This window comes from Typopeltis vanoorti, chromosome 12 (genome assembly GCF_054136105.1).
Source record: "Typopeltis vanoorti isolate ZY-2024b chromosome 12, IOZ_Tvanoo_1.0, whole genome shotgun sequence".
NCBI lineage: Eukaryota > Metazoa > Arthropoda > Arachnida > Uropygi > Thelyphonidae > Typopeltis > Typopeltis vanoorti.
This window is the reverse complement of record NC_143560.1, coordinates 83,060,094-83,082,138: the sequence shown is the minus strand read 5'-3', so window position 1 is coordinate 83,082,138 and position 22,045 is coordinate 83,060,094. Positions and strand designations below refer to the sequence as shown.

Here is a 22,045-nt window from a genome sequence, read left to right as displayed (position 1 = left end):
AAACTTGTGTTACGGATGGCGGCCCTTCTTATCCATACCTTCACAGCGGGATGTTTTAAGTAGTAATAGCCTTGGCCAGCTATCTCTGGTTGGCTACCAGTGGAGACTGAACTACCCACTCAGTCTCCAAAAGTTAGAAAGGGCTAAAACGGCCTCGCCTACTCCCTATATACGGGAATAAAAGCATTAGCTGATTTGATTTGAAAACGACTCTCAAATAGAATTTTCTCTTCTCACTGACTAGAATCCGCATATGCACTTAAAATATATAATATAGTCCCTAGACTTACGTTGTATGTTAGTTACGACCACTCATGATTTCGATGGCCCACCCATTAACACTTGCATCAAGCATCACGTCACTCCTACAACAGAATTTTACTGTGGTTCTTTGACGCATGTTATTTAAGAAATACTTTTAGTCAACTATTGTTTATACTGAGGATAAGAAAACTCTCAGATTTGGAGAAGAAATATATATTGCAGATAAAGCATAAAGTGAGGTAGCAGTAAAGTGTATGAATGATGTTTAGAAGAAACTGCTGAAAATGTATATTCATACATTCAGGGAATTCGACAACTGCAAAGCTTAACTGGAGATTACTGATAGCTAAGAGTTGCAGGTTGACAATGAACATGTAGGGCATTTGTTAGAAGCTTTGGAAGTAGAGTTCTCAAACGAATACCTTACACTAGAAGCACAAAAAAGTTGAAGAAGAAAAAGAGAGAAATATGAGCAACAACAAGAATCTGATTGTCCATAAAAAGTTTATAGTTAATAAGCAATTAGGCTGTTTTGAGAAATTGGGTCTCGACATGAAGAGACAGAATGATGCAAGCTGTAGTTGCCTGCTACAGAGAAATTTATGCAGAAAAGAAAAGAAAAGGCAAATTGTGTACACTAAGCAGGATGTAATGTACATATTTTTGAAGTGACAGCTCACTCCTGCTGTTACCTCACCCTGTGAAAATGCGCCTAACCTTCCACCAGTTGATGCTTCTGATGAACCATTCTCAGATGCTTCTTTTACAATTCCTGAATTGGAAGAATTTGTTGTTGATTAACTAGTCTCTCCTACTTCTGATAAATTTTCGAAATCATTCATTAGTTTACATCTGATTATTTTATTTGTAGATAAACAGAATCACTCTACACTCAGATTTCATGATTTATTACAGTACAGTGTTATAATTTGTACATTGTATTATTTCACTATAAATATACTAAAATTAGATACAAAATATCACAGAGTTGACCAACATAAGTGATTATTCACGCATTTTAACTGTGAAATATCTTTATGGTTCATAAAGTGATTTTTTACATATAAGGGAGCCTCTGAAGGGAACACTGTCGAAAGTAGAGTACTAATTGTCTGTACTTATACATTCCTTCCAAACCAAAGCAAGATCATTCAGAATTGTTCTATATGAAGTAGAATATTTAATTTGTTTCTATTATCCTTACTCCCAATTTTTTTTGCATGTCTATACAAGTTTTCCAGATTAATCTTAGAATTTCTAATTAGATGTAATTCAAAACAGGTCTGTGTAGCTCAGTGGAAGTGGGTGCTTTCGTCCTCTGCTCTTGGTCGCTCGAAGTTTGACTTAAGTTCAAGCCCGGTCTAAGCCTTTCTTTCGACGGTTCCCGAGTTAGTCAATCTCTGGCATGGGCAGGCAGGTTTTTGCTCCTGGAAACTCAGGTTTTTCATCCCGTAAACTCAAGAAAATCGACCGTAGTACCTACATTATTTCAGACAGTGACATATCTTGTTAGGTTTAGATACCAAGAGATGCCAGCCTCTTCATCGATGGCTGCTATAATTACTGATAGACACGGGCCAGCTATATCTGATTAGCTACTGGTGGAGATTGAACTGCCTACTCAGTCTCCAAAAAGCTAGAGGTATAAAGGCCTCACCTACTCCCTATAAGGGAATAAAAGGTGTTAGCTGATTTATTTATGTATGTAATTCAAATTATGCTTTGCAGTCTTTAATTAATAGGTGGTTAATGCGAATATCTATTATACATAATCGATGAAAGACCTACATTTTTTATTCTAGTCGTCCACTACACCAACTTTTTCTAAGTCTTTCTTCGACCAGTTCTCGAGTTAGTCGATCTCTGGAAATGGCCAGCTGTTTTATTCTCCCAGAAACTCGGTTTTTATTCTTCAAATTCAAGAAAATCGATTGTAGAACCAATAGTATTTCAGACAATAATAGGTCGGGTTATGCAGTACAGGATGGTGGAACTGGATTGCTGTCTTCACTGGATATTATTTAAAATTAGGAATAGTAGGGCCAACTGTCTCTGATTGGCTAACGATTTTAACTTCCTCTCGGGCTCCAAAAGTATGATAGGGGTAAAGAAATGTAAGTGTTTCATGTGGGTATAGAAGGCAGGGAATATCAGACCTGCAAACCAGAACTTCCAACACCTTTGAGACAGTGCCACGTGGAAGGGAAGAAGTGGTTGGAAAGAAGAAAGGAAATGGTCAATGTATTTCTTCATGACCTGAAGGTAATTATCTTTGGGGGAAACACTATGGAGAAGACTATTCGAAAGAGCATGAGGTATGGTGCGAAGGTGGATGAGAATTTGGTTCAGTAGGTTTGGAGCTAAACTTCATATGGTGTTGACCAGAAAATGCTCCTGTTCATATATGATTAGAGGAATGGTAGTGCCCAATTCAGGGAAACAGTGCCCATAGAAATTCCTATAGATAAGAGCACGAAGGAACAGCATGAAATGCTCTGTTCATTTAAAGCTGAAATCTGCATGTCATGATTTCAGCTTTATAAAGTATTATGAATTGAGTGAGAGAGGCACTGTTTAGAATGAAAAAGAATACCAGTTTTGTTTTTTCTTAGGGGGTGAAGTAGTTATGGACATGAAATGTTTCGGCTATGATAACCTAGATGTGAACATCTGCACAAGAAAAGCAAGCTTATCCTGGTTAGTGAGCACAATATTTATAAATATACATGAGAATGAAGCATAGTTTTTCTTCTGGATTCAGAGCTGGAGGCAGATCAGTGTTTAAGGCATTGGTTAAAGAACATCTTGAAATGCGAATGATCTAGGCACAATACCGTTTTGAAAATGAGAAAGACTATATCTGAACGATCTGAACCCTAGAGTATACCAGCATTGATTGAAACATCTCATGAAAGGAAACCATCAACCATGACCTGCAGTGAACGACCATAGAGAAATCTGGTAATCTATTCATAAAAGGAAGAAGGAATACCATAAGACAGTAGGTTGGTAAAAAGGCCAAAATGCCAGACTCCATCAAATACCTTGGAAATACCAAGAGAGTAGCTACTGAGTTATTCCAAACTTTTCAATGACCTGTATATAAAGGTGGGTTAGGTTGGCTAGGAGATCTGTTGTGGAATGAGAGTGGCAGAATCCATACTGAAGAAAACTAAGTATTTGGTGAGTTTTCAAGTAGTAAAGCAGTTGAATGTTGAGGCATGTACAGGCAGTGACAGCATTTTTGACAATTGTTCCAAGATCCGTTCTTAATTCTAGTTACAAATAAGACGCCTATTCTTAATACAGCCGAGTTAATCGAAATTCAACCAAATAACATAGACTCATCGAAGTAGAGATAGTCAAAAATTAGTTCCTTGTTCTGTATGACCTGAATTTTCCCCTTCTTGTCATATTGCACAAATTGTTGCAAGATATTGAACTTGGTTTCTCACTCTTATTAGCAGAAACTGCAGTTTGCCTTTTACCAGTCCTTCACATCAAGGTAGTAGTAGTAGTTCCATGATGATGTCTCGAGATACATCCAGAATATCTACTGTTGTTGCACCAGGAACATGTGAAGTACATGATCAGCAACTTCAACTGCATGGTCAGAATATCGTTCAGGAGAAGTCATGAGTCAGTTCATTATCCTTGTCACAACATCATTGTGAGGTCTGTTGCAGATGCTGCATAACCAACAGTAACCAAAAGCCTCATATGAAACTGCATCAAAATATCAGACATTAATCTTCATGTTATATTGGATCCGGATATGAAAGCAGAGTTGGTGCAGATGAGGCAAGAAATGAAGTGCATTCGAAATGAAAATAATCACCGACATAGATGGAAGAATGAATAATAATAAAAAAAAGTGGAACGAAAGTTGACCATGCAATAGATACCACAAATGATTCAATTGTGGCTCTCTACTCTAAGGAGATTCGATATTACAGGTGTGAATGAGAATGTGCATGACATTTGTTTTCCTGAAGATAAAACGAGCAGAGTGATTGAAGCTTTGAACACAAAGAGTAAGGGAGCAAAAGAGTTCATGGTTGTAGTAAGGGCGAATGAATTGGATGGGAACAAGGAAAATGTCAGATTTCACATCAGGAGGTTATTAAGGAGAGTAAGAGATGTAGTAAGCAAGGTCGTCAGTTTGTTGTATAGGTATGATAGTGGTGAATTAAGGTGGCGAGCAATATTATGGGTGCTGTGTTAGTGCAACCACGTGAGGAGAAAGGAGTGCATTTTGTGAATATGGGGGTGATGGATTTGAGAGGCACGTAGAACTGTATAGAGCACACGGGTTGCATTTAAATGTTTTTGATGTGAGTTGGCTGGAGAGATTGTTCCTGCGAGTATAAAGGTAATGCCTGTAATGAATAGATCTGTGGCGGTTCGAGATGATATGCAAGAGCAAGATAGCAGGGTGGGGAGAGATACACTGGGAAGAAAGGGAGGAAGAGGAATACTGCTGGTGGTAGCAGATAAGGTGTGTCCATCTAGAGACAATTATGTTAGGTCTTGTGTAACAGAAGGTACCCGAAGATCAAGAGTATTGGATTTGATCATCTCATGAGATGATGTTGTTTTTAATCCGGTGTCATATCCCATCATTTGGTGAGATGCACCATTGGCCAGCCATATGTGGACTTCTGTTAGAAAGAGATATATGTGGAATTAGGCTGGTAGTTATGAAAAGCTCAGGAAACAGCTTGCGATAATGACTTAGAATGAAGAACTGGAAGGATATCATCAACACTTCTTGGGCCCTACTGAAGAACTACCATGCTGATATTGGTGGACCAATATCAGCATGTATTCCAAAGTTTAAGAGATTAAATAGAGCAGGTGCAAAATTGGCAAATCAAGATATATGTAATCTAGAAAAAGAAGGTATTTTGGAAAAAGCACAAGATGGATTGTTATAACAACCAGTAGCATTAGACTTACAGAATAGTCGAGGAAGGTGACTAACTTGATAAGAGTTGCGAAAGTGCCGTACGAGTAGCAGTTAACTATTTTGGCTAAAGATATCCTAGGAATTTTTTTTTTTTTCGATATTTGGCCAGTAGAAGAAAGAATGAATATGAAGAATTGCGTTGATTGGTGAAAATAGAGGAATAATTACCGGAGCAGAGGATATATTTGAGGTATATAATGAGCAATTTATAAAGGTATTTCATTCTTGTGAATGTGATATTATGGAAAACTTTAATGCAATGGGGAAGGATGAGAGAGGAACTGTTAAGCAAGTAAGCAGGAGGTATATGAGGAATTTTCTAAACTTGATATTAATAAAGCTCTAGCACTTGATGATATTTCATACTGTCTTTACAAGGAATGTTCCAGCGAGTGAACAATAGTTTTTACATATTTGTAAGCGCTTCTTGCACTGGGCCAAGGTCCAAAGGATTGAAAAGAGAGCAAAACTGTTGCGATTCATGAGGGAGGTGACAAGAATAAGGCTTTGAATTATTGTGCACAGATTTGGTCACCTGGTTTTCAAATAGATGAAGATATATTGGAAAAAGTGCAGAGACGATTTAGTAAGATGTATCTGTTCTCTGGCATGTTGAATTTGACAATAGATTGAGAAAATGCAATTTGCAAAAATTAGTAGATAGGAGCAGAAATTGGGGGTATGATTCAGACCTATAAGCTGTGATGAGGTTTTGCTAGATTAATGTGGAGGAGAATTTTTGCATAGAATGGGTGAAAGCGGGAAGAGAATAAGACCCTGGAATCTGTAAGAGGACGATGTGTGCAAAGGGGTGAGGAGCTGGTTTTTTACATGGAGAATGGTGAAGGATTGGAATGCTTTGCGTAAGTGTGTGATGAGTGCAGAGCCAGTGAACCTGTTTAAGGTACTGTATGATAAACTGTGTGTGTGAGACACACACACAGTTTATGATGAGTCTTTTGACAGTACGGAGGTTTGATAATAATAATAATACGAAGAAGAAGAATAGATAATAAATAATAATAATCTACAAGAATTACTACTACTGCTAATAATAATAATTGTGGAAGTGGCTTCCAATAAGTTCATTCTGTAAAACGTTTTTTCAACGTACTTCATGCATTTGTCGACCTTTCGTGGCAAAGGCATGCTATTAGATTGCTCTACAACCTGTTACTTTAGTAAAGAACCAAAAAGACTTTATGACATTATGATTTTTGTAAAAGAAGAATCCAGAGTGCTGTGAAACAATGGATACCACATATTCCAATAATAAATACTATTTTGGCTGAATAGGAAGTGAAGTAGAATACACATGATCATAATTATTATAATTATGTGTACTATTTAGTCGTACAGGCATGACTATGTATGAAAGAAAACGCAGTGAAAATATCCTAAAAAAGTTCTATCAATACATTCAAGATGCAATGTGAAACCCTCTCCCTTTAAAAAAGATCAATGCAGATGAATGAGAGTCCTTAGGAGTTCTCATCAAACTAACCAAGTCAATCACCCCAGACAGCTGAACAGAAGCAACACCTTTCAGAAAAAAAAAAAAAAAAAATCAGCTAACGCCTTTTTATTCCCGTGTATACGAGAGTAGGCGAGGCCATTTAGCCCTATCTAACTTTTTGGAGACTGAGTGGGCAGTTCAATCTCCACTGGTACCCAATCAGAGACAGATGGCCCAAGGCTATCACTAATTAAGCGGTACGCAGTGAAGAGAGACGGCTCAAATGTGCCGCCATCTCGTGGTCCCTAACTGTAACACAATATATTTAATGTCTGAAATGATGTGGGTTCTACGGTCGATTTTCTTGAGTTTACAGGACGAAAAACCCGAGTTTCCGGGAGGAAAAACCTGCTTACCCGTGCCAGAGATCGACTAACTCGGGAACCGGTCGAAAAAAGGCTTAGAAAAATTTCCTCTAGTCGCCGACTAGACTCGAAACCAAGACTTCCTTCGTGCGGCCAAGCGCGGTGGTATGCAAACGCCACATCCACTGAGCTACACAGGCTGGGTCCAATACCAATTATAAACGGCATCCTATGAAGAGACGACTAAGAATAAGAACAAAATATCTTAGATAAAGGTGCACGGAAGTGTGAGTATGCTACTTCTCTAGGATGCTGTGCAGAAAAGAGGTATTAATGAATGACTTGGCTGGAAGAATTGGTAGAATATGTGAATTTGGATTGCATTTAATGGCAGAAGAGAGATAGAAGTGACGAGGTTACATCTGAATAATAAATGAAGTATGCATGCCTTTGGAATATTTACTCTTCTCTCAGTAAAATTAAGTGCTGTGATGTAGGAAAACGTATTCATAGTTGGACGATAGCAAAAACGGCTTGCTTCTTGGAGGAAATAATAGGAGACGTTATATTGGAAATAGTATATGGAGTGCAGAGGAGGCTAATGAAGCCAAAAATAGATGTGTCCCTCTTGGAAACTGACTCAGATGGTATGTACAAGAAATCGCTCAAAAGTAATACCCCGTGTTTTTTAATTTTTTTTTTCAAAAAAAAAATAAGAGCATTCACGTGGATTAATATTCCAGCCTTTGAGAGTTAATTTTCTCATTTTTCAGTGGTCTGTAGTTCCGTATATTATTTTGCCATTGCTTAGTGAGAAGCAGTATGCCGACCTGGTAAAAATCTATTCCAGTCGAAACTCCTCACAAATCTTATTTCAGCTCCTTGTCATCTACAAATTACATACATCGTCATCAGAGGTATTCTTCAGAGTTTCCACATCCAGCCTAGCGGTCGAACGAGGATGAATATTGCCATCTTTGCTCACAACTGCATCTGACTGTGCTACTCAATGTCTCCGAACACATTTTTCAAAATAATATAAATTTCCATCCTACATACAGATTCCACAGTAAGGAATTAAATATTGCTAATCTCTGCTTCCTATATGCACTTATAAAGCATTAACTACTGTTCCCAGCTCTCTTCATGCGATCGATCGCAACGTAACTAAGCGTAGTCAAACTAAGGACTATTACCGCCCGCGAAGTGATTGTTAGAGATTTCTGCCGATCACGAATCGAAGAAAAAAAAAACGAGCCATTTGATTTCTCATCTCCCCTTGTATATAGAGAAAGCTCGTAATGTACCGCCTTTTTTTTATACAAAAGCTGTAGTGTCAGAAATGAAAGGAATATGTTCGCAGCATTCATTTCTGTCTATCCATAGATTGTTGGTATTGTGTTGTGAAACATAATTGGCAAAAGATCACGTATTGACGAGAAGAGAAATGATATACCATGAGTGAAGCGGGTGGTAATGGTAGTGTGTTATGACAGTGGACGATGAAGAGTATCCTTTCAGGGGAGACCAGGAACGAAATGCCGCTGATGTTTTGTAAGTGGGAAGCAGAGGCATAGCAAGCGAGAGGCGGTCCACCCCGGGCGGCACGTTGAACCTTTTGAACTTTTGCAGTCAATTCTAAAATACAGTCTCGAGAACTCCGTTCCAAAACTGAGTTCTTCAGACTTTAATACTACTGCGAATTTTCCTCACAATTGCTGTAAGTGCGGTAGTCGTGAGAGGAGTTTTTCTAAATAAAATTGATTAAGAATTACCTACATTATTATGTAATAGACTTCGCCAATGTCATCGACAATTTTGCTAACAGAAAAGCAAGAAAAATAACATTTTAGAACTTTGAAATTAAAGTTTTACTTCAAAAATAAACAGTATTTTAATTTATTTCCCTATACATCGTTTTGACATTTTGTAGTTGGTGTGTGTGTTGAGAGGGGCGGAAAACTCGGGGACCGCCCCGAGTTTTCCGACAAAAGCTCTAGCTACATCACTGGTTGGAAGTAAACAGGAAGAAATATTTAATGGATACTATTACTGGCTAAGTATCGTACAAGGTGGTAGACAGAAGGGATATGATTGTCTTTTGAGCTATCCATATGTATTCATTGGATAAGTATCCGACTTCAATTTCAAGTGGCAGAACAAGGAGAACATTCAAGGACCAGAGGCGGTTACTGAATGAAGTCCAAAGGTGTGGTGAATAAGATAATGAAAAGTAGGTTTTTACAAGGAGAATGCGTAGAAAAAAAAATCAGCTAACGCCTTTTTATTCCCGTATATACGGGAGTAGGCGAGGCCATTTAGCCCTATCTAACTTTTGGAGACTGAGTGGGCAGTTCAATCTCCACTGGTACCAATCAGAGACAGATGGCCCAAGGCTATCACTAATTAAGCGGTACGCAGTGAAGAGAGACGGCTCAAATGTGCTGCCATCTCGTGGTCTCTAACCCTAACACAATATATTTAATGTCTGAAATAATGTGGGTTCTACGGTCGATTTTCTTGAGTTTACAGGACGAAAAACCCGAGTTTCCGGGAGGAAAAACCTGCTTGCCCGTGCCAGAGATCGACTAACTCGGGAACCGGTCGAAAAAAGGCTTAGAAAAATTTCCTCTAGTCGCCGACTAGACTCGAAACCAAGACTTCCTTCGTGCGGCCAAGCGCGGTGGTGTGCAAACGCCACATCCACTGAGTAATATTTTATTAACCATAAAGCATCTACATACATTCCAAATAAATATATATACTTTTGTACATAGAATGCTTATTTTGATTTACATTCTTGGTCTTAATAATATATTATGTACAATTTATTTTTCCTTATTTTTAACATCAGTAATCTGCTCAGTGTCTGCTTCTTCCTACAGTCCTTTTTACATGAGTTGAGCAGTATTTTTCTTTTAATGTAACATAACTTAGCCCTTTGTTATGTTTGACTTGACACTTTTACATTTGGCTGTGAACATTTTGGATTGTACATTATACATTTGGATTATACAGTTTGGATTATACAGATTATAGTTTGGATTATACAGTTTGGATTATACAGATTATAGTTTGGATTATACAGATATAGTTTGGATTATACAGATATAGTTGGGATTATACATTATTAATTTATCATGAAGTGTTAAGCGCTGTTTACATATACCTTATCACTTTCAGATTGCAAATGTCTATATACATATGTAGTATTTGTTTTAACATAGAAGGAGAGGGTTACATTTTGGCAGATATTTGAGTTACCCACCGGATCAGCAAAATGTCATCGACTTCTTCCACTATATAAACCGTCATTGACATTTTTTGATACATAAAACTAAACTACTACCTCTATAATTGTTCAAATATTATGCACAGAATTACAACTAATTATAGCATAAAGCAATTAATGTACAAGTGGTTATACAGCTTAATAAAGAAGTTTACAATATGCTTTTCTTTCGGTTATGTATATTTTATCGTGTATATGTTTTTTTTTTTTTTTTTTTTTTTTTTTTTTAATTTATGGTGGGTCCTTTATTTCTATGATTTGCAGTTGTTCTTCGAATTCTGAGATGAGACCTATTTGTCGCCATTGGTGTTTTGTTATTTTGTTTCTGTTTATGGTATCTGTGATTGTTTCTTTTAGTATGTTGTTTATTTTTCTGAGTATGTCTGGTCCTGTTTCCCTTCCGTAAATTTTGTCGCATCTGTATGTCCAAATCGAGTACATGGTTGTTATAATAATGATTGCTTTAGTTGTGCTAATTTTCCCTTCGTGTAACCAGTATAATGTGTGTTCTGTAAAGGGTTGTTTGTGTTTTATGAATGTTTGAACCGTGTTCCATATTCGGGAGGTGTGAGGGCAGTACATCATTAAGTGGTAAAGTGTTTCTGGTTGGGGGAAAAAATGACATCTGGCGGGGCCTTGAAGAGGGATTCCTTTCGCTGTGCACCACATTTTGGTGGGCAAACAAGCGTGGTGTACTTTGTAGTAGAAGGTTTTTAATTTGGGGTTTATGGGCAGATTGAAGGCTTTTTTAAGTGCCTTTGATAGTCTTAGTGTCCCTCTTTCAATCTCCCGGTGTTGTGGTGGTGGTATGACTGTGCGCGTGAGTTTGATATGTGCTGCTTTAGGTCTCATCTTCAAGAATTCGTTTATTCCTACGTATTTGTTAATGAAGTTGTAACCTTCCGCAATCTCGTGGAACATTCTGGGTGTTTTGCCACTCGAGCGCGGAAGGGAACATATTACTTTGTCGGGCATTACGCCACATCCACTGAGCTACACAGGCTCTAGCAACACCTTTTAATAATAATAATAATAATCAGGTGTGTGTGTGTGTGTGTGTGTGTGTGTAAATGAGAGAGAGTATCTCTAAAAAGAATCATCAGAATCAGTTAACAATGCAACACAATTTCTGGAATACTGATAATGTATAATTAAATAACAATTCGCTAAAATGATTAACAATTTATATCAGCATTCCTGAACTTTTCTAAGCCCAAGGACCAGTAAAATGCCTAAAACAATTCTACGGACCACTAAGTGTTACAGAAGCGTAGCTCGGGGGGGGGGGGGGGAATACGCCTCGGGCGGCACTTTTTTGGCGTTTAAGAAATCTTGCCATACTGTCTATAAAACAGCAACTGAGTGATGAAATAGACTTCGACAATACCATCGAATTTTGTTTATTTCAAAAATAAACAAAAATAAAAATCAGCTAACGCCTATTTGTTTCCGTATAAGGAGTAGGCAGGGCCGTTTACCCTTTTGGAGACTGAGTGGGCAGTTCAATCTCCACTGGTAGCCAGTCGGAGAGATAGCTGGCCCAAGGCTATTCACTGATTCATCGGTACGCAATGAAGAAGGCGGCAAACTAGTGCCGCCATCTCGTGGTCCCTAACACAATATTTTTTTTTAAATGTCTGAAAATAGTATGTGTTCGACGGTTGATTTTCTTGAGTTTACGGGACGAAAAACCCTTTCGGGGAGAAAAAACCCGCTTCCGTGCCAGAGATCGCCTAACTCGGGAACCAGTCGAAAAAAGACAAAAATTTCCTCTAGTCGGCGACTAGATTTGAACCACCAAATCCTTTCTTCGTGCGGTCAAGCGCTGTAGAGTGCAAACGCCACTTCTACTGAGTTTATTTGTATCAACAACAGCAGCTGTGTACATTTAAAAATAAATATATATATACAGCTATTTACAATTTGTACATAGGCTGCTAATTCTATTAGGCATTTTCATTTACTCGTTACAATATACTTATGACACCTGCTTTACAATCACTGTTTAAATACGATACAACATGTCACATGCTCAATTTCTATTTTCCGTATTGTCCTATTGAATTGTTTGAGCTGTTATTTTGTTGGTATATGTTACATAGTGACTTCAGTCTATTTATAAGTTCCATTATCAGATCAGTGTCTATTCATGTTTAAATGCACATCTTGTTCTTAAAATACATACATTGCTTATGTTTTTATTTACATTTATATATGCATATATTTTGGTAGTATCTCTATACCTCATGCAGATTTTTTTTTGTAGGCACTCTTATTTTTTACAAAATGAATTCCATATTGCTTTAACATTGTATTGTTTGCTTAACTTAAGAGGTAAATCTGTAATTTCTTATATACAAAAGTTTTCTGAATTGCAGAATTAGTTACAGGTCTATAAATGGATAACATATCCTATTTACATTTTGAGTTATTATCATGTTATGAACTTATGTTATCTGCATTTCTTACAATTGACATTTCTACCGTCCTTGTGTCTGTATATACAATAACATATACATATTTCTGTTAATATATCTTAATCTACATATTTATTACTCGAATAGTATTGACTTATCTTACGGAGTAATTGCTATTTACATTTACATTTTCCCCCCTTACACAATTAGATATACACATATATATATAACATTCTTATCCCTTATATATAGGCGTACCTATATATTATTATTAATATTTTTATTATTTTTTTAAACTTTTACTTATTTATTTATTTTAATTATTATTTTACATACATATATACTTTTTTTTTAATTTTTTTTTTTTTTTATTAGATTTGATATCTTGTTGTCATTATTCCTCTCATTGTGGCGAATGGGCCTACGTTAACAGCACCTTTGTCTGGGATTATGCTTTTTGTTCAGATAGTGGGTTATCATTTTTGTTTACCACTAACTACGGGGGTTCCATTATCGGTATAAGTTTTATTTTTCCTTCTTCTTCTCCTTCTTCAATTAGGCCGAGTTTCCTCCATTGCTGTGTTGTTATGCTTTTTGTTTGTGTAGTGTTTATGATAATTTCCTTTAAATAATTGTTAATTTTTGCTAGTATGTCTGGTCTGGTGTCTCTCCCGTGTATTTTGTCACATCTGTGGGACCATATTGCATACATTGTTATTATTATGATTATTAGTTCTGTTTTTTTTTTTTTTTTTTTTTTTCATTTTTTGGTCTTCCAACCAAAATAATGTATTTTCAGAGAATGGTTGTGTCTTATGTAGGAATTTCTGTATGGTGTTCCATACTGTGGACGTTTTGCTACAGAACATCATAATATGATATATTGTTTCTGGGTCGGGACAGAAATGACACTTCGCTAGGTATAAGTTGTAATGGGATTTTTTTTTGCTACACACCACATTTTTGTGGGGAGACAGGCCTGATGTACTTTATAGAAGAATGTTTTGTATTTTGATGATATTGGAAGTCGGAAAACTTTGCTAAGCACCAGACTTAGCCTAATTTCTCCTTTTCTTATTTCCCTGTGTTGGGGAGGTGGGAATGTCACTTGACTTAATGTTTTATATAGTTCTCTTGGTTTGATTGTAAGTAAGGTTTCGGTACCTGAGTGTTTCATTATATATGTGTACCCTTCGGCTATTTCTTTAAACATTCTCGGGCTCGGTTTTTTTATATCTGGAAGTGAGCTTATAAACCTATGCGGCAAACACTTTTGTAAGAATGTTGCCGCATAGGCATGATAGATTTTTGTGTGTGCTCGGGCTGCTGTTATTGCCCTGCCGATGAGAGTTTTCAGATGGATGGTAGGCAATGCTAAACCTCCAGCTTCAACTTCATGGAAGAGTGTTGATCTGCGCATGGGTTCATACTGAGAGCCCCAGATGTATGTAGCGCAGAGCCTGTGTATTTTTTCGGCCCACCTTCCGTGATACGGGGTGTTGTGTATCTTGTACCACAGGCGAGATGTTAGGTAGATGTTGCAAACCCGGGCCCTTCCTCTGACGCACAGCTGTCTAGGCGCATTGCATTAATTTTCTTCTTTATGCCGTCATGGAGTTCTTTCCACTGTTCTTCGTGTGATTCTGAGCTTCCGATGTTGATGCCCATAACCGGTATGTAATTATTCACATGAATTCAAGGAATCCTTGGTTGGTTTTCCCACTTGCCAATTATTTTGCAGTGGGATTTTGCCAGATTCACATTCAGTGCTGAGGCTTTGCTGAAGTCTTTTATTATTTTGAGTGTTGTGTCCAAGGATTTTTGTGTTCCTAGTGTTAAAGTGACGTCATCAGCATATGCCAAAATTTTGGCGTCACTTTCTCCGTGTATATGTGTTCCTTTGATATTGTTGTTTGTGTTAATGGCTATAATGAGTGGTTCTAGGACTAGAACAAATAGAGCCATGGGTCTCCTTGCCGGATGGAACATTTTATTGGGAAAGAGGCTGAGAGATTTTTATTAATGATCAGCCTACTTTCCGCGTTTCTGTACAAAAGCTTAATCGTTTCTTTCCAGTTTACTCCAACTCCTATTCGGTCTAGTGTTTCAAAAAGGTATTGGTGGCTAACTGTGTCAAATGCCTTTTGAATATCTAGCCCCATTACAATACATGGATTTTCTGTGAGGCTGTAATAATCGCAAATGCATTGGAGGTGCATTATTGTGTCAAGAATATTTCTTCCTTTCACTGCACATGATTGTGCTGGTGAGATAAGTTTATGGAGGTGCCTTTGTATTCGGTTTGTAAGTATTTTAGATATTATTTTGTAATCACGCCACTTCTACTGAGCTACACAGGCTCTGACAAAAAATAATAATAATAAATAAATAACAATAACAATAACAATAAATAAAATAAATAAGTAAATAAAATAAACATAGTGTTTTTAATTTATTTCCCTATAGACTTTTTGATTTTTTTAAAAACCAATGGGAATTACCAACATTTTGGTAAAACTGTGTCATTTGTGACATAATAAATCTAAATGCATGTTTTGAATACATATGGAAACATAATTAATTAAGTTGGAAGTAAACTATTGAAAGTGTATCAAATAAATAATATAACATAATTATGTTACTACTTACTTTTAATGAGATGGTTGAACTTCTCGGCTCTTGCAGAGTTGCTGGATATCTGGCTCAATATTGGTAAACTTCAGTCGAAGATAAGCACACAAACACACTCAGGCGAAGTCTGTATTTTGTTTTTATTTGAAGGAGCGATGAAAATCCTTTTTCACAAAGTTAGGTTGTAGAAAACTGCATGACGATGTTCTCACTGAAGGCGAGATCCAAAATCGAGCCAAACCAAGATCACAGAATTGCATTTTAAGTCCACTGTCACTTGAAAGCTCAATTAACTGTTCATTTTTTCGATAACGAAAGGTCGTTCTCATGACTGCAAGCCTGAAATGGATCACGACCCCACAAAAATTTATTATAAAAGTTATTCGGAAATTATGCTTCAAAATTCCCTTTCAGATTTTTGAGGTGGTTGCAAACCCTTTTCAGAAATTCAGAATCAACAAAATTATCATTTCCCACTAAAAAGGATTCCAATATTGGAAAAGGTGCAAATTGTCTTATATAATTAATCCATAAAACCAGTTTTTTCTTGAATGCATTTATTTTGTCGTACGCATCAAGAACAGTTAAAGAATTTCTCTGAAGGGAGAGATTTAGTTCACTTAATTTCAAAAAAAATGTCTGAAGGATAGGATAGAATGAGCTTTACCTGTTTTCGCTATGCGCAAACTTAAGAGATAGGATGCTTCCAGTGCATTGCTATTAATGGAACCCGTGGCCGAAACTATATCTTTCCCATGACTTAATGTCCCTAAGCGTCGCTGAAAGAATTCAATTGGCTTATTTTTCACATCACAATCTTTAGTTTCTAAATGTCATCGGAGTTTCATAGGTTGGTTGCACTCGTTCGACAACACTTCATAACACAAAACAGTGAGATTTCTGTTCACTTTCATCTCCATACGAAGTAAACCCTATTTCCAAATATGAACTGTTATATTTCCTACTGTACTTTTTCTTTGAACTGCTTGTTTCTTCTACTTTAATAGTATCAGATTTACTCGCCGTTACAACATGTGTATCTCAATTAGGGTTAGCATCACCTGTTTCATTTGCTCTTTTTTTTTTCAAAGCCCTAGTTCTAAGCCACTTTTCCATTATTAAAAAACGTTCCTGAAAAATATATAAATATATAAATACTGGGGTTAACTCAGGACACACTTTGTCCAAGTATCACTTAGCACTTCTGAAGATATACTGAGCCTTGGATGAAGGAAGGAAACCTTCAATAATAAAAATCAATAAACCACAAGCAATTGGTTGAAATGTGGATAACACATGTTCACTTTAAATCTGACAAAACAGCAAGAAGGAGGAAGCAATAAAACTATATTGTTGCTCACTTCACCCCCTCTTTTATTATTCGTCATTCTGCCGCTACAGATTTAACAACAGAATGACGAATAATAAAACAGAGGTGAAGTGAACAACAATATAGTCTCTTATTGCTTTTGCCTTTGAACATACTGATGCTATTTGTTAGTTTTTTTTAAGTCTCCATTTGATTTCAATAATTTTTACTTACGTATTCAATTTTAATTTGTTTTGTTTGGATAATTAATATATATTATTTAATTATTAATATATAATATAATAATTAATATATTTATTTAATTAATTTAAGTCTGCCTGCTGACCACTTTTCCCACTGTCGTGGACCACAGATTGAGAAACACTGATTTATATTATTAATAATAGTAAAACAAATGGAATAAGTGTATTAAACTGAATGTAACTAAGAATGTTATTATTTTTCATGTAGCTTTTCTTATGTAATTCGAAATTATATGGAAAAACGAAGGTCTCTTACAAACGTAATAAGAAATAAGTCTTAAATATAAAATAATCAAAAAAAAATTGGTCAGACAAAAGCAGAAATGAACTTACATATAAACCACAATGGAATGTAAACTATCAAACTGCGAGTAGTAATTTCCCCAAAATAAATTGTTGTGACAAGCATTGATACCCCTCAGGGTAAAAGCAGTAATATATATTTCTAACATTAGTTACTATGATATACTGTATATATTTATTATTGGTTAAATAAAATAGTATCAGTGGAAGCGACGTTTGCATCTTCTTCATTATGCCACCTGAAGAAAGCTTTAAGTTCTAGAGTAGTTGCCCAGTAGAGGAACCATTCTTAAGCCTTTCTTCGATCTATTCCCGAGTTAGTCGATCTCTTTGCATGGGCAAGCATGTTTTTTGTTCCTGGAAACGGGTTTTTTTGTCTCGAAAAACTTAAGAAAATCTACCTTAGAACCCATACTAGTTCAGACAATAACATATTGTGCTAGGTTTAGGGACTGCAAGATTGTGGCACATGCCAGTCATCTCTTCATTGGATGCCACTTATAATTAGTGATAATTTGGGGCAAGATATCTCTGATTGGCTACTGGTGAGATCGAATTTTCCTCTGTCTCCAAAGAGTTAGAGCTTAAACAGCCTCGCCTACTCCCTATAGGGGATTAAAAGGAGTTAAATGATTTTTAATAATAATAATAATAATAATAATAATAATAATAATAATAATAATAATATTATTATTATTATTATTATTATTATTATTATTATTATTATTATTATTATTATTATTATTATTATTATTATTATTATTATTGGTACCAGTGGAGATTGAACTGCCCACTCAGTCTTCAAAAGTTAGATAGGGCTAAATGGCCTCGCCTACTCCCCGTATACGGGAATAAAAAGGCGTTAGCTGATTTATTATTATTATTATTATTATTATTAATCATCTAATGCCTTTTTATTCACTTATAGGGAGTAGACGAGGCCGTTTTAGCACTTTCCAACTTTTTGATTATTCAAAGTTCGATCTCTACCAGTAGCCAATCAGAGATAGTTGGCCCAAGATTATCACTCATTATATATGGCATCTGGTGAAGAAAGGTGGACAACGACATATCTCGTTGTCCATAATCCTAACACCATATTTACTGTCTGAAAAAAAAAACAGTGTTAATTCAACATATGATTATCTTGAGTTTATGGGATGAAGAATCAGTGTTTCTGGGAGGAAAAAAACCTGCTTGCCTATGTCAGAGATGGATTAACTTGGGAATCAGTCAAAAAAAAGGCTTAATTAAAGTTTCAATACTTGATGACGAGAATTGATCTTATGACGCATTTTCTTCAAGCAGTCTAGTACTCTGGACAACACATCACTTGCACTGAGCCACACATAATTAATTTTTATATTAAAAAGGGCCACTAGATCGGTAATATGCAATATACAGCTGCTCGCAGTCAAGTCAACACCTCCTTCAGTGATGTGGCCTGTTAGTGAAATCTAACAAGCTTATTGAAAACTAAAGCAGCTCTAGAGACAGCAAGTATTCCAACTGTAAACCAATACCTCTCAAGTTGAAAGACATTAAATTAGACGATTCTACAACATAATTATAATCTTTCCTTTCCAGGTTTGTAATGCATTTGATGTGACACATAACAGATGTTCAGATGTCTCTATATTGAAACATTTCCAAAAAAAATAATTTAGTAAAATTTAAATTTGATTTATTCCATTAAGTTTTGGAAATCAAATACCAGTTTCAAAAAAAAAAAAAAAAAAAAAAACGTCATGCATTCATCTTAGATTTTTGAAATCATAAATCATTGGAGACAGAAGTTTCTTTGAAAATTGAGATTCTAATATTCGCCACAGTTCATTCAGTGGCTTAGGGTTTTTCTGCAAGCAAACCTCAAGATAAATTTTATTCCATGTTTTCAAGTCTCAGTGAAGGGGTGTACAGCAGTTCTCATAATGTATGCTACTTTTCTCATATGAAATCTCGAAATTTCTTCCTCAAAAAATCTTAGTGGGATAAAGATGCTATAAGAATGTTATGATTCTATTTACTCAGATAGAAGGAAACTAGGTGAAAAGGTGATTTCGAAATTTTCTTCTGATATGAAACTTGAGATTGTGCGATTTTTCCTATATTTTGATTTAACTGAAGACCATGATGTAGACTACACACACACACACTGCACTGCTGCGTATGCATTAACTACAAGTTTTCATTCATTTTTGGAATGATCTACAGTAAACTGAATAATAGCTGCAATAAATTTTGCATAAAATTTCCAATAAAAAGTCAAAACAAAAAAAAATATGAAAGTAAACAGGAGCATGGAAATCTGCTTTCTCAATGAAGAAGGAAGAACCTACTTCATTGAGACCTATAGAACAAGTAAAATATTTCAGCTATTAAGGCATAATTTTTAATGACAATGTGAAATTAAATATGCAGATAGATAATATAGTATGCAACTCTGGCATGGGGGGGAATCATTTGAATTAATTTATGTGGAATAAGAGAGAAATTAGCAAAACACAAAAATAACAGTGTACAAGACAGTGATCAAACCAATTTTAAGTTATGATCTTATAGTTCGATTAGAAATGAAAAAGTTGATAAAGACTGGAGACTACGGAATTGCGCTTTCTCAGAAAAAAAATGAGAGTGAATAAATAGCATAAATGGTAGAATCGTGTTAAAAATGAAGATGTTAGGAAGGAGCTTGACGTACGCATTCATGACTGCGTGAGCAGAGTTAACACAAGGTATTATGGTCTCATAGAACGAGAAAGGAAAGGAAGGGTTAACAAAAAGATGTTTGATGCTAAGATGGCAGGTAACCAACCTAGAGGAAAATCAAGATCTAGGCGAATCAAAGCAGACAAAACTGTCCTGGAAGAGAGAAATATCAGAAGCGGCAGTATTGAAATGTTGGCAGGGAATAGACTAATTTTGAGGACAACTGTTCAGAGGAGATTAGTAATGATGTTAATTTAATCATGTACTCCAATAATAGTATCCTGCACACCTCTTTGAAGAATAATAGATCAGGAAAGATCAGGAAATTGTTAGTGATTGATGATGTTATTAATTAGTTAGTTCAAGTAGAGAAAAATGGTGGTGTCCATCTACCAATGATCGCGAAATCGAACACGGTAAGTACATTTTTAATATATTTTATGATAATAACATAGAAGCAATACAAAACATCCTATCGAAGTTAACTAACTAACCCAGTTCTTATGAAACACAATTCCAATAATAAGATTAGGTAAAAAAAAAAAAGTTAATAATAATAGGTTAGAAATAAGTGCCACTTCAGGGTGTTTTCCCAGTCATATATTGTCATGGAAATACCATGACAATACTGAAAAAGAGAGCCAAAAGGCTTCACTTCGGCAACGTAAAATTATTCAAATTAAGTGGATATTGAATCCACATTATTTTAAAGCCGAATAGAGAAACTACAAGAGTTTCATGCCGAACATATAGAAACTATAAACGTTTCAGCGGATCCAAGCGTAAGCCAACCTTTCATGACAGGGTCAACTCGTAGTAAAGGTGGAGTAAGATCCGATCACTATTCACCTTTACTACGAGTTGCCCTTGTCGTGAAAGGTTGGCTTACGCTTGGATCCACCGAAACTTTTAGCGTTTCTATGTATTCGGCATGAAACTTGGTGTTTTCTGAACCTCCTGTAGTGTCTCTATTCGGCTTTTAAATAATGTTGGATTCAATATCCACTTAATTTGAATAACCATGACAATATATGACTTGAAAGACATTGGCGCTCTCATGAAATACCATGGCAGCGCCTATGTCTTTTAAGTAGTCCAAGTTAAGGCAATTCGGGGATGCCGAAGCTCTCAAGTCAACTTCCATAGTTTCTACAAAAATTCGACTTTAAAATAATGTTGGATTTAGTATCCACTTTGCTTATGTAATTAAGTAGTATTTTTCTGTCAAGGTCATAAGCATTCTCCAAGTTTCTTTATTTTTTACCCAAATGAACAATGTCATCTGCAAAACGTAAATTTAAATGTCTTTCATTGATGCTAATTCAATAGTTACTCATGATACACTCCTAAAGACCAGAAACAACTCGGATGTTATTCGATCTCTCTCTCTCTCTCTCACACACAACCAATTCCGAATTCCTAGTCGTAATGCTCTAAGTTTACTGGCTATTGGGCACTAATACATAGTTTCTAAGTAATCTGATATATTTTCCCCTACAGGACTTTTATTATTTTTGCTGTTTTGAGGACTTTCCACAATTCTATTACGGTTGATGTGTTGGTATCTTTCTTATTTGATTTACTGAAGTATTTGTATCTGTTTTCAGTTTTGGAATCCACTTTTTCTATGCAGCCCTTTTTTTGATCATATTCAATGATTTTTTTTTGTTTCCATGTTATATTTTCTGATGTTGTTTCTGATCTCGTTTCTAACTTTTGCATTTCTACAACTTGTATAATGATTGTGTTACTTCTGTGTCTCTTTTTTCTTAATTCTTCTGATTTGAGTAGATCAAGGTATGCAGGGTTACCATACGTCAGCATTTATGCGGACATGTCCTCATTTTGATAATGAAAATATCTGCCAGTGTTGAAAGGCTCTTTTCATTAATACAAGCTCAGTGGACCAAGGAAAGAAATAGATTTACCATAGAATCTGTAGAAAAACTTGCTATAGTTAAATTTAATTACAGCCATTTTACATGTAAAAATATGTTCGACTAAAAGAACTACTAAAGAAAATTAGGTCTAGTGAAAAATATGCATGGGCTGCAAAGTAATGTATGT

General features: G+C 35.8%; 2 protein-coding genes across 2 annotated transcripts in view; both read left to right on the top strand.

The window, feature by feature from the left end:
- LOC150100944 (enoyl-CoA delta isomerase 2-like) overlaps nt 1–1,629 on the top strand; it is an 88,896-nt gene extending 87,267 nt beyond the window's left edge. The window contains exon 4 of the mRNA XM_090401939.1: nt 1,546–1,629. Within this exon, the coding sequence (XP_090258065.1) occupies nt 1,546–1,555 (10 nt within the window). The 3' untranslated portion in view covers nt 1,556–1,629. The remainder of the gene's footprint in view (nt 1–1,545) is intronic.
- The window catches only part of LOC150100943 (enoyl-CoA delta isomerase 2-like), a 384,225-nt gene that overhangs the window by 15,567 nt on the left and 346,613 nt on the right, over nt 1–22,045 (top strand). The gene's annotated exons all lie outside the window — the stretch shown is intronic.